An 18,243-nucleotide genomic window follows, 5' to 3' on the forward strand; every position below is an offset into this window, starting at 1 on the left:
CAGCAGGAAATTATGTGCTGGAGAGAATTTTCAGTCCTGCCCTTGATCATCTGAGAGAGAGAGAGAGAGAGAGAGAGAGAGTGACAAAAATACTCACAGAAATGGAGTCTCTATGATTTATTTACAGTCTTCCTTTTTTCTTTTTTCTTTTTTTTTTTTTTTTTACTTCATTTCTTTCTGTCTTTTTGGCTTATATTTCTTCCCAAAGAGTCTTGAAATATTCACAAGAAAGAAAAGGATTTCTTTGGTTTTTATCTTTTCTGTGAGAAAGAAAAGAAGTAGAGGCAACTTGTGCTGCATTAATTTGCTAGCATTTTACTTGCAAGTAGGCAAGGGCAAAGACTGACCTTTAGAGGCCAAGGACAGTTGTGGATAAGACAACTGCAGTGGTGCATATAGGAATGGGAGACACAGCAGATTTATTTTTGGATTTGTAGCTATCCTGTAATATTAATCTGCTTATGCTATGAGAACAGAAGTTATCTGGGGGCAGAGTGCCATGATCTGTCTTTAATTGTTCGCCTTGGTCTTTGACAGTGACATACAATTTACATCACAAAAATACAGCTGAGAAAATTTGATAAATCAGAAAGAAAAAAATAAAATAAACCAGCTAAGTCAAATCTGAAGATTGCAAATAAGGAAAGGAGAGGTTAGTTTTTCTCTAATCTTTAGACTGCTTTTATTATGTAAAGCATCCCTTTCACTGAATTCAGATCATAGAGTGATTTTTTTTCTTCCTTATTCCCTGCCTCTTTTACACCACTGAAAATACTGGACTCTCCTCCTTAAAACTGTGACAGTTTTGCTATGTTTACCAAGTCTTTAAACCACCAGGAGGAGGTTGAGATTCTGTCTCTCTCTTTTCAATATAACATAAAAATAAGGCACTTGCTGACAGTGTGGAAGACTGTGAAAGGATGTCCATCTTCCACCTTCTCAGGGAAACTGAGAAGCCAAGGCTCTACGTTACTCATCAGGTGCTGCCTTCTCTTAATAATCAGAGTGTTACTCAACTCCCTCCTCACTCAAATTTGTTCGGTGGCAAAGAACACAGAGAGGAAATTAATAATTTTATTAAATAGGTTAATTATATTGTCATTTAATTCCTCACAATATTAGTATGCTATGTCTCTTCTGAAGGTCATACTTTGGGGAAAACATTTTCCAGCCTGTATCTTCTAATAATAAGCTCAAAGCAGGTTACAATATCTACTTTCAGTTGTAATATTTGTATTAACTAATTTTCTTTTTTTAATGTCTGCATTACCATAACACTTTGAATGACCATAGCCTAGTCTCATTTCTTGATGTCTGCCTCCTTGGTGAATACATTTGCAGAAGAGCTCTGGACATTTAAGTGCAAAGCTGAAATTGGAACTATGTTTACTTATACTCCCACAAGCTAAGCTTTCAGAGATACTACCAAAATGTAAATGTTAGGTAAAAGTAGTACTGATGTTTTAATTTTAGAATCTCCTTTCCTCCTGGATGTGTTAGGAAGTATTAGTTACTGACAATTTTAGACAGCGGTGTAAATTAAATGTTTTGTATCAGTCTGGTTTGAACGATCTCATACTTTTAGCTTTAGATTTTCCTTAGCTGGAGATTATCTTTTATTATACAGTTTCACTGTTGCAGTGAAGGATCCAGAATTAGAAACTTCCTCTTTCAATTTACTGGAATTAGGCCAAGCTAACACATGACTGCTTTCCTGTATAATTAGCCATGAAGGATTATCATCTTTCTAATGTCCCTTTGTCCTTGTTTAAGACTGGTTCAATATTAAAATCAGTTTAATTTAAATTTAATTCAATTATTTTCTTTAATTATTAATTGTATTTATTACTTTAATTAATATAAAGTTTTGTCTCTTTAATAGGCAACCTTGTGAGGCCAGGGAGTCCCATGAAATAAAATAGAAAGCCTACAAGTAATACGCTACTCACACTTAGAAAGTGTTCACACACAATACCTACCTCTCCATTTACAGTAGTAATTTACCTAATCATACTTAATGACTTCCTCATTCTTTTGTCTTAAACAATTTTAAAATATTCCAACATGACATGGAACAAGTGAATATTCCAGGGATTATTTACTTTTCCCAAGTCCTTAGATCTTTTTACAGTGAGACTTGCCACAATACTAAATTGTACAGTTAGATCACGTTAATTTTTATCGATAAACTAATGTAACTTGAATCTAGTGGATCATTCAGGGTGATAGGGATAGAAAATAAATCATCACATTTAATAAAAGGCATTATGAAGTTTTATGAACTTATTTTACATAACACTCTGTCATCTCCCTCTGCTTCTTCTCTCCCTCTTCTGCTTTGCATAAACCCTCTGGTGAAGAGCAGGAGGATGACAAGGCATCCTGAGACAGTATTCATTTTCAGATCTAAGTGTCAGTCTGACAATTAGCCATCCTGCTATTGTTGTTGGGCAGCAGAGGTTAGAAACTGAATTGTAAAACACTTATGATTCCAACTAATTACCAGGAAGGGAGGAGAAGCACCTCCAATTCTTATCTCAATTCCACCTTGCTTCTCTTACAAGCACTAATTGGGATTGTGCAGAGAGGTTTCTGTCTCTTGGAAGGGAATGGCTAAAGTTGTAATAAAAGTAGGCATCATCCCAGAAGCACAAAAAAATCATCCTAAATAGGTATAGTGTTGAGCTAGATACTTCATTCCCTGTCAAATATATGGCTGATAACTCTGTCCTCCTAGGGCCTTCTCTGTGTAATTAATAGGATTTTCCAGTGCTTGTCCAGCATGTATCAGGACATCTGGTAGCCTCGAGCTTGCATTTAACTGGCTGATTCTTGCCTGCTGCACTATCAGAATTTGAGCTTACTGACAGCAAAGGGACATAGTTCCTTCATTATGTTTTGCTGCATTTTGCTGAATTGTTGTTCTTGGTTTGTATTGTGTGGACAAAATGAATTTGCCAAAGTAAAGCAAAGAAAATGCCATACTGAAAACTTTAAGCTGTGTTTAGTTTGTTTTGGATTCCAAATTCTTAGTTCTACACCTTCATGAATGGCATATATTATCCTGTGTCATTGAGCACAACCTGAAACTAGCTGGAACTCATGAGCTAGGGAAAAGGGACAAATTTTTGCAAGATTAGTTTTTATAGGCATGGAAATTAACTGGGAGAGATCAATGGAAATAAATGCTGTCAACACAATCAGTGACATTGCTTTCTGGAAGCCAGTAAGAGGCTCATGACTTTTAATTAGAGAGGATTTTCTCTCCCAAGAAAACCTTCAAAGAAATTATTTCAGAAACAAAAAAAATCAATGAATGATGAAAATTCAGAAGGTAGCCTTCCACTTCTCCTGACAGAGCTGTGACTTCTTGACATGATTAGGTAAACGTGGGTACTCTGTAGGGAGTGCTAAAGTTGCTGACCTTTGTGGCAATGACCTCCATTTTAAGTTGCCAACAATATAAAAATTATACTAAAAACACTTCAGCCACTTGATCAGAATGCAAAAATGGTAGGGGATATATATATATATATATATATATATATATATATATATAAGCGCAATGTGGAATTTACCCCGCAAGTAGTAACCACACTTGCACAGAATTTGGACATTAAATGAAATTATTCTTTACAAAAATAGACTAAATACAAAAGGTAATAAATATATACATATAAATATATACATGTAAGGGTCCAAGGTGATGGTTTAACCCAGTTAACCCAGTCCCCTGGCTAAATTCCATGCATGTGCACTAAGCCACCCTCTCCACTTTCAGGTTATGGCATTTTTAATTTCTGAACTTTGTCTGTTCTGCCAAGTAGAGAGGAATTCTATAGCTTCTTCTTGAAACTACTACATTCCAGTGCTTTACTCTGAAGTGCCTTTAAAGAAGGGCTGGCAACATACACGGGAATCGCTGCAAGAAATTAATTATAAGTCAGTAAAAGACTTGCAACCACTATTAGAACACTTTCTCTTGCAAAATTAAATCATCTTCCAAAGAATAAACAAATGAGGAGGTGTCAGCACCGCCAGCTACTAAAGGTTATGCTAAGAATTGTTCTAAACTCAGAAATTACTATCTTGCTAGCATGTATAGATAGAATTTATCATAGATCATCTGATTGAGATTATAAAGGACTCCAAAATGCCTTAGTTCTCATCTACTGTGATTCTATTTTTTAAGTCAAAGACCAGGAAGAAAAATCCCTACTGAAAATAATTAAGGCAGTAGTAACATGGAGAGGGCTATTTAAAAGAGGCAGCCAGGATGTCCGCCCTCCTGCTTTATCACTAATAATGCAGAAGGTTTTACATCAGGGTATCCAAGGCTTCAAATTAAATGTCAAATTCAATTTGCCACTGAAAACATGATGTGTGTGACTGCCCTTAGAGGGGTAACCTGACAGCACCATCTCATAATTGGTGTCTGCCCTAATACTGAGTTAAAATCCAGGAAGAGATGTTATTTGACTGCAGTCATATCTTACTCTTTAAAAATAAACAATCCACACTCAGGCAGGCTAAACCACACTTGTCTGAAATTTCTGCCCTTAGTAAAGTTCACTGGTTTTATTTAAAATCTTTGGAAAAATAATGTTAAATACAGTATGATAACAGATACAAACCTCCCTGATGGGATCATGACACCAGTTACATCTTTATGTCTCTGACATTTAGCTCACAATAAAATGAGATTTATGAAGGAATATGAAGAGATGCTTATTCCACTTACTGTACTTTATATTTTTTTCCTCTTCTATTCAGAAAAGCTTGTGTTTTAGTAATGAGCTTTCTAATCCACTTTAATATCCTACCATTATATCTTTGAGAACTATCTGCCATATAAGTAATAATAATGAGGTATGTTTAAATATAAAAATGCATTTTTAAACATCTAGACACTTTTAGTACTGGCTGTAATTAGAAACTTAAGGAACATGTGCAATTAAATATGCTTATAAAAGTGGCAGATACATCTCTGTAGCACCAGTCAATTTGGTACATCATTAATATTCTTCAATATGGCAGTTTAAAAATGTATTGCAGTGTTTCAAGTGGAAAACAGCTAAGAAAAGAATTCTTAACATTTAAACCCCTTTAACTGTTTCAGAAGAACTGTTTTAAGTATCTCCTCTGAACTAATTTTGTTTTTTTTTTCAGACTCATTTTCCACCAAAATAATTCTCTGATTCAGTGATGCTATGATTAAATTGAACTTTTTAGCTAAAATTTTGTATTTATTCATTATATAGTATGCTAAATAATATAACTGATCAACTAATGTGAAATCTGTCACAGAGCCTAATGCAGGTATTGACCCAGACCTCACAAGTGAGGTGTCAAGACAAGCTTTCTAGGTAGTACTGACATTTTTCTAATGTGTGGATTGGCACTGGGACAGACTTGTAGCATATGCTTATTGACAGATTATTCAGATACAATCTTTTTACACACCAACTCCTCTTTGTATCTCACATCATCTTTACCAATGAAACAGTCTCCCCCACTCACTGTAGATAGCCTGCATCCTTTTTATGTGAATATCCTTCTGACAGGCTGAGAGCATCTTGTAAGGCTCAGATATAGAAGGTAAGCAGGGTATTGGAAGATATTTTTTTTCCTTAACACACTTTTGGGAGCCTGCCCTGTGCCTGCTTTATGAAGTGAATAGGATCTCACATACTAGGTGCAGAAGATTTGTTGAACGCCCTTGTACACAATGCATGCTCTTATGCCAGGGCTGATTTGCTTGGAAGTGAGCACAGAAATGAATTGAGTTTACAGGCCCATAGAGAGTTTGTGGCCACTACTTCCGAGCATGATGTACAACACAGTCTGCTGGGTTTTATATCCTTGTAGGAAGCTGAGTGGTGGAGCTGTTTTGTGTTACTATAATGCATAATATCATTAATCTGGCAGCTGCATTAAGTGGAAGGCTTAAGATATGCTTATTTATACTGGCTAATATAATACCAGATGCAAGTGGCAGTCAAGAATATTTATTTAACTGCAACAATCTATATCTGGCTCTATAGATGAGAGGCAAAGAGGAGTTGCACCTCTTATGTGTTAGAGGTAGATCTCACATATGACTGTACTTAGCCTCCCTTCTTGACAGAGAAAAGACACAGTCCAGGTGTGATTACTCTGGCACATCTGACATTGTCGTGGAGGGGTTTTCTCTGTTCCTCCTCTGTTAGGGGGAGGTGAGAAATTAATTTGAGGTGATTTTGATTTTTTATAAAATTATTTATTAAAATTAATATTTACAAATTTATACCACCCCCAACCATTATGAAATCCAGGTTCGTATTGCAAAGTAATGAAAATAGCTTTGGGATATATTTACAGGGATTGATTATTAACTGGAAATATCAAATTATGAACAACTATAGACAGAGAGAAATTCCCTTAGGCTTAATGCCTCTTAACAACTCTAGTGTCTGCCCAGCAAGGGCTGAAACTCTGTGTGCTCTAAAGGTAGAGGTAACTTATATTACAAAGGATTTAAGGCTTGCTTAGATGTGTTGCTCTTGAATATTAATCTGTCTCAGCGTGGTGGAGCTGATATCTGTCTCGGCTTGCAGGTGAATGAGTGTTCCCAGTTTCTGGGGTAAATAGAATTTCTCTAACCTTCTCTCCTGGGGTGAAGTAGTCTCTGCCTTGGAGCTGTTGTTTCTTCTGGATGCTGTGTCCAGGGATGATCAGCTGGCAGGTTTTCCCCGGTGCAGGAGAAGTATTTGTCCGTGTAGCTTCTGACACAGTCTCACAGCTAGCAGGCTGTGTTTGCAGGTTTGCAGACTGAAGATCTGCTGGGCCTGGATCTTTCCAGACTTACAGAACAGCTGGCAAGCAGTATTTATGCCAGGCAAGCAGGGTCTATGCCGTGCTGCAGGGAAACTTGTGCTCCATAGATAAATCAAGATAGCTCTAGGCTTAGTCAGGGAGCTCTTGGCTCCACATATATGTATGGTGCAGGAATGAATGTGCTCTGCTTCTCAAAGGATTCACAGGTAGCTTGACTGTGCCTTGAGATCAATGCATGAGGTCTGAGCCTCTGTAGTGCTTGCAAGTGAGTAAGGCCTGATCCTGTGTCTAGGCCATGCAAGCAGGTCAGGGCAGCAGAGTGCTGCTGTGGATCAGAGCTGAGGCTGAATGCTCTAAGCTTCTGAATGGTCTGAATGGTCTGGACCGTCTGACCATGTGGTGCTGCTGTGCACCCCTCTTTATGGGCTCTGGGCCGAGATTCGTGGCTCATTGGACATCTAAAATGACCAATCAGGCTGGCCGTAAGCCAAACCTTGTCCCAATGGGCAGTAGAGACATTCCTGGACTTCCCAATAGGAGATTACCTGGGCAGACTCCAGGGGCACACGGGCTGGACATGTGTGTGTTACACAACTTGTTTGCTGCCTCGTGGGTCCTGGTAGAAAAACATGTCCGGGTATGTAGAGGCATAGAGAAGCCTCAGTTTTGGGGCTGCTGCCCCTCCACCACAGACATGTGCTAGTTTGAAGCTAGCTAGAACGTTTTGGTGAGGAGAACTAGATTACAGGCTGTGAAAGAGAAACAAGGGTGATGTCTACTTCACTCATAGGCTTGCTGAGATGTATAACAAGAATCCAAATATATATGGGAGTTGCTCTTTGCCTGAGCTCTGGGCTGCATTTTTCTCTTTAACCTCACCTACCATCTCTGTGATTAATCCACTTGTTTCCTAACTCCCCTGACCGACTCTCCGTTCTTCCCTGGGGCACAAGGCAACGTCTAGGGTAAGGTAGGGGAGTGGGAGAAGGTGGAAGGGTGGTTGGGAGCCCCTCCTGGGGACTCAGGTTTCTGGGAGGGGAGTTGTGTTTCTGTATTACCTTTTCCCTTGTATATTTCTGTCTATAACTGTATATACTGTAACTATCTGCTTGTATATTGTGCTAGCTGTAAATAATAAGCTTCATTCACATTTCCAGAGCCAGCTGAGTCTAGTCTGGGTGATTTCCAAAGTGTGGGGAGGCAGGTAACACCCAAACCATTACATGACAATATCACAGAGTGATTTGGAAATAAATAAATGGGCTTGAAAAGAGTAGTGTAAGAATTTACCCTTTTTCCTGCAATTTTTGGTTGCAAATAAATCAAGTCTAATACAAACATTGTGTGTTCAGGCCAAGTCACTAACATGACCCACAATTCTATCATTCTTTTTCCCTGAACTTTTCAAGTTCTCTGTGGGCATCTGTAGGACTTATTTTAAAAAGCATTTTAATATGTTTCAAATAATTAAAGGAATGTCCATCATGGAGAAAGGGCAATTTTATTGCAAGACCACTGGGACAGAAACTAAATGTCCGGTTCAATATTTCACATCTTGTGGAAACTTTCGTAGAGGCTTCAACAAATAAGTGAAGACTCCTGTCACTCAGTCTAAGCTATTCAAAAGTTAATTGAATAACTTAGAGTAGATTTCTAGGCTTCTTCTGCAATCAGGTTTGTATCACAGTTAACAAAAACAACGAGGCTGTTCATCTTCCTCCCAGGTAGCTGTTGAAGATGGTTGGAATGACTTTTCCTTTCAGGTTGTCTGTTTCTTTTCATATAGTAACAAGAAAGCCTATATACCATGTTTTCCAAAGTGTCAAATTATGCATAATTTTCCTTTTTATTTTTTTATTTCTTACTACTTACATACAGCTGATATTGACACAACTGCAGAATATTTGAAGACAGTGTCATAATGGCTTGTGGAACTTTGAGAAATAACAGTTCATAAAAGAAAATGGAGAGCTTAACTGAAGTAGTTATGAGCAAATCTGTGTTGGTTTCAGTCCAGGATTTAAGAAAGTGGAAAATCATGCAGTGCTCATTCACATATCTAAGAAAGAGCATTAAGGTTTTTTAACTGCTCCATCCCCAGCAACTGAATTTTAGACACTGTCATTATGTTTCACTAATGAAGGCAAGAGGGTGGGGGGGTGGAAATCCTCCTCTTTATTTCTCAGAAGGCCTCATTGAACAGACGTTTATATCCATGAGAAGATGTCTATGCTTTATGGTGAGAGCAACATATTAAACTCTCAATGCCTGAGAGTGCCACTGAAGTCTATGGTTGTACCCCTTCAAAGCACCCAGTACCTGGAAGTATATTGAGTTGTTTGTCTGAATAATGTGCTATATTCAAGTGAATGTAGCCAAATAGCTACAGAACTGTTACTAAGAACTGCTTCTGCCACCTTCTCCTTCCCCTGAGGGTGCTGATGGCATTTTGTGTCTGATTTAAAGTGAGAATTCCAAAGAGGATCTGCTCTTCTAGTGGGTACCATTGAATGATCTCTGTAATAATTCATCATTAAATGACCCTTCCTGTTCAAATATTTTGTCAATCTCCACTATAAATATTAATAGTTGGTTTGGTAAAAAGGCAACATTAAACACAATGTAAATGTAGTTAGTTGGCTGAAATATTGGGATTTCGTTGCTTTCATCAGCAGTTTGATATGCATATATGTGAAAGGGAGACATTCTGCCTGTTAGGTTCAAAACCTCTTTAAAAAAGAGAGCATGTATTCAAATACTAGAAAGCAATCAATGTTTAATACAACATGAATTTCTTATTTTGTGATTACTGTATACAGTTTTAAACCCAAGTTTGGTTCATCTGAATAATTCAGAACTTCTTGGACTCATAAGTGTTTTGACATTCTTATTCAGCATTTCAAATCAAATAATTCATTTTGTGTTTCAGAGCAGTAGTTCAGATGTTAATTCTCCTATAGAGAAATTGTAATTGATCCACATTACAGAAATAGCCAATATGCTTCTTTTTTTTCAGAGTAAAATTCTGTGCTTCTTCCTAGAACTTGACTGATATGTTTGAAAGCTCTATTAACATCATGAATAATAATAATAAAAAAACACCTTATAAAATATTAATTTAGATATTGAAATTTCTGGTTGCTTGCCAGGAGGAACCTGACAAGGAAAGGTTCCCCTGCAGAATAAACTTATAATATTGTTAGCAGTAAATTAAGTGTTCATAAAACAATGCAGAAATTGTTTTATGAAACTACTAAAACTTGTGCTTTATTAGATTTTCCTTACAGTAGGTTGAATTGTTATTAAACCTGAAAATAAGTGAGCTTCCCTTTGGGTGATAATCAATCCTACAAGATGCCTTGATGTTTACATTGTATTAATATAATTTCATTTTCATTTTTCTTATACCAAATTCCACTGATATTTCACTGTAAAAGTGTCTATGGTATGACTTTTATTAAATATTAACTTAATATGTTTATAGTATATTTAAACCACTTGCAAATAGTATTGTCAAAAAGACTTGCTACTGAGCAAATGAATTCTTCAAAGCAAGCAGGAACATTAACATAATAGTGGTTATTCATCTTCTCTATAACCAGTGTCTGTCATAATCGTGGTCTAGTAGTTAACTTTATGTGTAAATATAGCATCAGGAAACACTCACTAGACAAGCTCTTTTAAAAAAACTTCCAGCCAAGCTGTCTCCTCTGTTTGTGATGAACTTTATAACATCTGAGCCTTTCCCTTTCTAAGGTCTCTAACATTCCCTGGACTGAGCATTACCAGGCCTGATGCTCATGGGAGCTAGGGAGATGGGCTGAACTGCTGACCGCAGCAATTCAATCCATGCTTTCCTAACCTTGATTAAAGTAAAGGTTGTGTAGGGAGAGACAGGGACACTGATGTTGATTAGAAGGCTTTATTTCAGTGCTATAGACTGGATCTTAGATCTCTGTATTTTTCCAAGAGTGTAACAATCCTTTTGTAGAAAACCTAGTTGATGATACTTAGGTTGCTGCATTTGTTGATTTAATAGTTTTGTCACCTTAAAGGAATATTATTAGCAGTTTACTTTCACCTGAGACCAACATCCTCCACTTACTAAATGTGAAGAGAAATATTGCAAAAAAATCCTGTCTAAATAATGTAATTGGTATTTTGTTTTTCTTTCCATTTGGACATGTCTATGGTAACAGCTTCATTTCTTACTCTCTTCAGTTCTTGCTCTTCCAAGATTGTGAAGAACATCAGAATTGCTTACCACTGGTGTTGTTTCTTCGTTACCTGTGAGGATGTACCTTTTTTCTAAACAATATGAAAGGGGAAATAATTACAAGTGTGAGTGACTTGGACTTTCCTCTAGTATATATTGTTATAGGAATTAAAATTCCACAGTAAACAAGGTTTTGCAACAAGTCACACTCTTTGAGTGGCGTGGTCACCGTAGATTCGTGTTACACTGCTTTGAGAGAGGATGTAGATTTAAGTAATCACCCCTTTCATGTTGATTGATACAGATAAAATAAATGAACAAATGCACATATGATGGAAAAGGGAAATGAGGTAGTGATAATGGACGAAAGCACTTTGATATCAGTAGTGATAATGGATGAAAGCATATTGATATCAGTATCTATGCAAACAGCTTCATTTTCTTACCTATTCTAATTAAAAAATGAACAAATCTTTGCAGTTGCATATAAATTTATCCTAAGTGCCAGAAACCAAATGTTAATGACACTGTTATTATTATTGAAAAGACCATGGGTTTAATGAACCTAGTTCAAGTTTCTTGCACATTTGTTTTGACAACATTGCATTACTACTCATGCTGTAGTGTTCATAAATGCTTTTGGGAGTCAGAAACCTAAGACAAGATCCACCCTGTCGCTAGCAGCCGAAACAATTCATTAAAACATACTGAGTGGTGAATGTTTTAATAATTCGTCTACCATCAGCACACGTAATTAAAACAAATTGCAAAGCAATTTGGCAGAAGTTCTGGGGAAAAAAACAAAGGACTATGAATACTACCATGTGGAGATTGAAAACTGCATCTGCAATTCTATGTGCATAAAAGGAAGCTAGATTTGTTAGAGAAATACATATATATATATATTTCCAAATTGCCACCAAGGAAAAAAAAATCTAAATGAATCTGCTTTTTTTTTTTTTTTTTTTTTTTTTGTGAAGAAACAAGAATAAGAACAGGACAGGAAAAAAATTCAACATATTTTAGATATTCCATCCTTACTCTTATAAACTAAACTGTAGAGTTTTGCCCAAACATGCTATTATGCAAAAGAAACCTATAGGACATAATATATTCTGGACAACTTAATTTTATTTTCTTACACTGATTTACCAATGAAATCAATAAACTGTTCCAAACAAGTCAGTCAGAGGTTTGTGAAGTTCAAATTTATATCTGTGGAGAAGTTAAAAAACAAATAAAATAAAAGATGCTTTACAGATTAAATGACTTTCAAGTCCTTTTGAGCAGCTTCTTCAGCTGTGTTCATTTGCATTTGTAGAGTGACTCTATATTCTGTTCTATAGTCTTAGGATTAAAATGTAAATGCTTGTTGTAAAGGATTTATCATTCTGGAACTGGCAACAGTCAGGGCTAGGAAAAAAATATAGAACTTTTTTATATATAAGAAAGAAGATGATCTTCTCAATACATTTAATGCAGCTTTGTTTTTCACTATAAGCATAGTGAAAAGGAATAAAGGAATTCTTCAATCACTCAAGAATGTTGAAAGATGAGAGCCCTGTCATCCAAAAGATCAGATGACAGCTACTGATATTAAAGCCAGAAATATATCCCTTTTTTAAATCTAGAGTAGAAATTAGTCTACATGCCTGTAGAACTCTACACAAACTGATGTACTTAAGAATGTCCCTGCTTACTGCAGAGGAGTTTGGACTTAATGATTTTAGCGGTCACTTCCAACCCAAAGCATTCTATAGTTCTATGATTTCATGATTTATACAACAAATATCCTAAAAAAGAAAGTAACTGTCCAACATCCATTACTTATTTCAGAGCGTGTCCCTGCCATTGTGCTCTGTTGTTACGTTTTAATATGCTTGTGCAACAGCACTGAAGTTTGGTTTACATCAGTAGGGTCAGACTATGTAGGTCACAGTTAAGAGCTATAAACTCCTAATGTGACACAAGTTGTCCTAACAGTGTTGTCTTTAATGAAACTTTCATTACAAATTTTTCTTTGTTTCTGTGATGGTTTGGGTGTTTCTGCCCCCACCCCGCCCCCACCCCCTACACACACACTTTGGAAATCACCCAGACTAGACTCAGCTGGCTCTGGAAATTGAATGAAGCTTATATTTACAGCTAGCCCAATATACAAGCAGATATTTACAGTATATACAGTTATATACAGAAACATACAGGTAAAAGGTAATACAGAAACACAACGGCCCTCCCAGAAACATGAGTCCCCAGAAGGGGCTCCCAACCTCCCCTTCACCTTTCCCCTACCCCTCTCAACCTTACCCCAGCCCCAAGGAAGAATAGAAGTTCGGGCAGGGGGTTAGGAAGCAAAGTGGATCAGGCAGAGAAACAGAGGATGAGGTTAGAGAGAGAGATGCAGCTTGGAGCTCCCCAGCAGGAGAAGCTGTGCCTTATCTATGTTTGGATTCTTGTTCTTATACATCTCAGCAAGCCTATGAGGGAAGTAGACATCACTACTGTTTTCCTTTCATAGCCTGTAATCTAGTCCTTCTCACCAAAACATTCTAGCTAGCTTCAGACTAGCACAGTTTCCTCAGGAGTTAAAAATCATACTTCAGGAATATAAATACATATGTCTATAAGTGCATCTTTTATTTTATTGGCACTGCTTAGCTCCAGTTATACCTCATCCTGTTTCTGCTCTACCAATCACAGCCTTTAATATTGTCTTTTCACAGTTTGATCCAATAGGCACAATAATACTAATGCTAATAATACATCAACAACCTTATGCTTTAATGCTTGAAACTGGTGTATTTTTTCCCCGTTTATGCAACAGACAAATCACCAAATGTGTTTCACCATTTTTAAATCAACTGAAAAGAAGTGAAGAGAAAAAGAAAGAAGAAAGAATAATAACATTAGGGAGCAGAGGGTGGGGAAAGCTGTGCTTTACTGTCTTCAACAGCTATGGCCATAAGGGAAAAAATTAAATATTAATGAATATACTTATTTCCCAAAGGCCTGGCCAGCAAAGAATGCTGAACAAGATAATTCACTAACCAAAGGAACACAGTGACTGAAAAGCAGATTATCACTCAAGTGCAAAACAAAGACAGCAGACATTAATAATTAATTGAGGAGGTTTCCTGTGGAGGTTTAGATGAGCTACAGGCACTATGTATAAAGTCACTCAACTACCAGATTGTTATGTTCTCTTTCAGAGAAGTTTATATTAACATATACACCCAGTATTTTTTGCCTGGTCTGAGTTACCCGCTATTGTTTGCCTAGTCTGTGTTACTCAGTACAGGTGTACAATCCTAAATGTGAATTATCATCTGTGTTGCAAACCATACCTGCTGTGCTGTATAAATGGAAGTTGACAAGTTACACCTTTAGATTATTGCAGGAAAAACTACCAGACGCTACCGTACCAAACTAAACAGACACTGTCATCTTGTGCTCCTGCTGTGCCTCTCTCTCTGTGTATTGCAGACACGTTTGACCCGTATGTATGGAAAATACTGTCAAAATAGGTTAAAACTGCAGATGCTCAGAGAGAAGTTGAAATGGAGTCTCCAGCAGCAACCTTTAACATTATGATTTTTTTAATTTTCTTTTTTACAGCTCTGTTGACCTCACCCCTGCTTTTTTACTGTGGGTGTCCTAAGATACAGGATAAAAGCCTCAAAATAGCAACAGATTATGATCTGAAGGAGTTATATTATCCCCCAAAGGGGTGTTAGGGGAGCAAAGCCAATTTTCTTATAGGTTATTGTTCTGTCCCATGGGATTGCTGTTGTAGTTGTGGATCCCAGACTCCAGGGACTGAAGACTTCCTTGGATTTCAAAAAGAGAATCTCAAAGGCTTCGTAAACAGATAATGATTATTTAAGTGTAAAAATGAACTTTATGTTGGCAGTTTGATGTTTTTTCAAGTCAAAGAGCAGAATGATACTTGTATCCATGCATAACTAGCTGAAACGTCTCAGGTTTTGGACTGCATTTGCAGTCCAAAATCTCTTAAGTGTGTTGAAGTTACTGATCCAGAGAAGAGCCACAAGGATGCTCAGAGGGCTGGAGCACCCCTCCAATGAGGACAGACTACAAGAGTTGGAGCTGTTCAGTCTGGAGAAGAGGAGGCTCCCAGGTGACCTTCTTGTGGCCTTCCAGTATCTGAAAGGGGCCTACAAAAGAGCTGGGGAGGGACTTTTTAGGCTATCAGGGAGCAACAAGGACTAGGGGGAATGGAGCAAAGCTGGGGATGGGTAGGTTCAGACTGGAGGTGATGAGGAAGTTGTTCAGCATGAGAGTGGTGAGAGCCTGGAATGGATTGCCCAGGGAGGTGGTTGAAGCCCTGTCCTTGGAGGTGTTTAAGGCCAGGCTGGATGAGGCTGTGCACAGCCTGCTCTAGGGCAGGGTGTCCCTGTCCATGACAGGGGGTTGGAACTAGATGATCCTTGTGATCCCTTCCAACCCTGACTGATTCTATGATTCTATATTGTTAAAGTGACAACTAAGAACACAGGGATCAAAGATGTAGTAGGCCAAAATGCATGTATGAGTCATGGGAGAGACTGAAGAAACAAAATCTGAGGAGAAATAGGAGGAGATGAGTGTGAATAATCTATTCTGTACAAACGGTGATTACTTCAAATGCATTGGCAGATTCTTTACAAGCTCTGTATACTGTAAGTCACTCAAATCTATTTCAGCCCAATCTGCAAGTAGCAAAAATGCTTACATTTTTCCTAAAGCAAATTATTATTTTGTTTGGGCCTCTTTAAAATACTTCACACCAAATATCAGCATATTGCTTTCAGGAAAAGAAGACATATGCCAGCCTGTGTGCTTTGAATGTTTGCTGTGAAATATATATGTACTGTCCTCTGTCTAAGTTTGGCTTTCTGGAATTTCCAAGCTTCAGTACACATACAGCTTTAGGGTGATATCCATATACAGGCATATATAAAAAGCACTGCCAGAAACATTTCAGTTTTTAACAGAGGTAATGCTATAACAATATCTCTTCGAATATCTGTCAGGCTACCTGCCCCTGTACACACCGAGTTCTTTGGAACTGCTCTTTTATTTGCATTAGGACCAGCTTTGATTTTTGAATTATCTATCGTGATACTGCAAAATATTTAAGATTTTCTAACAGAGGCTTGTTTTTTTGTCCCTAGGCTAAGCTTTAATGAAGAAACGTCAGCGTTGCTAACAACTACACAAAAAGGGACTGAAGACCTTTGTGACCAATGATGTGGTTGTCATGGAAACTCTTTCTGTTTCTGTCACTCACTGGCTGTCTTTCAGGTAAATCAAAACAAATCCAAGAAAACTCTGCTTATTGTTTCAGGTTCTTAAGTGCAAACAGAAATAGGAACCTGTAAAAGCTTGCCAGAAAAGATCAACGTCATTATAAAAACTGCTACCTAAGTAGTGAATTGGTAAAAAAAACATATCCCAGGATTTACAGGTGCTGTCTGCCTTTAATTTGTGCATATATTTGACTAACATTGAAAAGGGAGGACAGCTGCATATCTCACTTGAAAAGGCAGTGGCAACTTCATTAGTGAAAAAGAAAAGAACAAAAAAGGAAAGATAGAACACTTTAGGATTGTGTTATGATTTTGGAAAGTATTTTTTTCCTCTTAATTCTGTGTATGTTTATTGAACATTATGATTTTTATACATGTAGTGTATTTCTTTTACATGTTTCTTCTCTTGGCATTAGCTTCACTGCCTTTTTCCCTTGCAAGTAATAAAATAAGTTGATCAATGATCATTTAGGCTACTCACATGAGAATTTGGTCATTTTATAGGCTATTGTCTCTGAGTATGTTTGGGCTGCCCCGTTTTCTTATTGCTGTTTCTTTTACTGCCTCTCAACAGTTACTAAGTTCCTCTTTCTCAAATTCTTCCAAAGCTTTTCTGTCACTGTGATTTAGTAAATTTAGTGAAACTCCATGAAATAAAATATTTTAGGTTTTTATAATACTGTGATACTGGACATGGGAATTTACTGAAGGAAAGTGTGGATACTTATGTGTGCATTCTTTGGGTGCATACACAAAATAGCCTGTTGTAATTTGGTTTTCCTCATGTAGTTTCGTTATCTTATATAATCTAAATCATACTTTTAGATAGGGAATATTTTTCTTTTTTCAGGGACTATTTTTCTCTTTGGTCTTACCAAGTTTACCAGTCATGGTAAACACTTGTGGTTTGGTGATTCTAGAATTGTGTCTCACAATTACTATCTGTTATTTAATTTTACTAAGATGTAAATTATATTTTTCTTGTTATAGTTTCCAAGAATTTTAGTGAAAAATTCAGAAGCATTTCTGAAATCCAAGGTAGAATGTTGTTGTCTGTCATTTGCAGAAGGGAATAGTGTATTATACATCCTCTCAGTGCTTGTAAAAAAAAATCTTTCTTCTCCCCTTGCCCTTTTCTTTACACAAAACTAATGGTTGGATCACCCTTGCTAATGTAACAGGACAGAGCTCTCTTTGCTTAGCTACTGCATCCCCAGAGAACCCCTTTTCAACAGGCTTATTGCAATGTATTCAGAAATTGATAGAACATTCCACTGCTTAGATACTTTTTGTACAACAGAAAGGGGGAAATGTTGGGAATGGTAGGACTTTTAGTGCTGTACAGCTGCTCAATCTTGACATACTGGAACATAAGCTATGGGTTCAGAATGCATAAAGCAGAAAAGTACTGAGTTAAGTAAAATAGAGGGTCAAAATGACCTTAGAGAATGTTGCAACAGATGATACTACATAAAGCATGAAAATGCAGTTTTGTTGATCCTTGCTTATCTAGTTGCTAATTTATGAGGTCTGTCTTGATGTTTGTATTGAAGTATGTACTGAGGTTTGTCTTAATGACCAATTAGGATTTGGCATGATCTTTTAGCTTGTATGTTAAGGTATATAACCAAATACTGAAAGTACAATAAATGGAACTTAGTTTGCATCAAGCTGCTCCCAGTCTCTCATCGTGGCAGAATGTCTTCTTAAGAATTATATCTTCTACCCTGCAAACCATAAGAGTTAAAAGTCAACATCTGGCCAAAGGCACTACAGTGAAATTAATGTACCTGAGCCTGCAGCTGGTTTTGCAGAACTAAAAGCTCTTTAGCCTCAGCTGCTGTTAAACAGAATATCTGTAAGTAGTAGATTTTGCTCCAAGTAGAATTATCTACCTCTGTA

The 18,243-nt window shown here is 37.1% G+C and overlaps 1 protein-coding gene across 8 annotated transcripts in view; it reads left to right on the forward strand.

Moving 5' to 3' along the window:
- The window catches only part of CNTN5 (contactin 5), a 736,829-nt gene that overhangs the window by 331,905 nt on the left and 386,681 nt on the right, over positions 1-18,243 (forward strand). For all 8 annotated transcript variants that reach the window (XM_064170433.1, XM_064170430.1, XM_064170397.1 and 5 more), the window contains one exon: positions 16,207-16,336. In XM_064170433.1, the coding sequence (XP_064026503.1) occupies positions 16,279-16,336 (58 nt within the window). In that variant the 5' untranslated portion in view covers positions 16,207-16,278. The remainder of the gene's footprint in view (positions 1-16,206; positions 16,337-18,243) is intronic.

The sequence above is a fragment of the Pogoniulus pusillus genome, chromosome 3 (genome assembly GCF_015220805.1).
Source record: "Pogoniulus pusillus isolate bPogPus1 chromosome 3, bPogPus1.pri, whole genome shotgun sequence".
NCBI lineage: Eukaryota > Metazoa > Chordata > Aves > Piciformes > Lybiidae > Pogoniulus > Pogoniulus pusillus.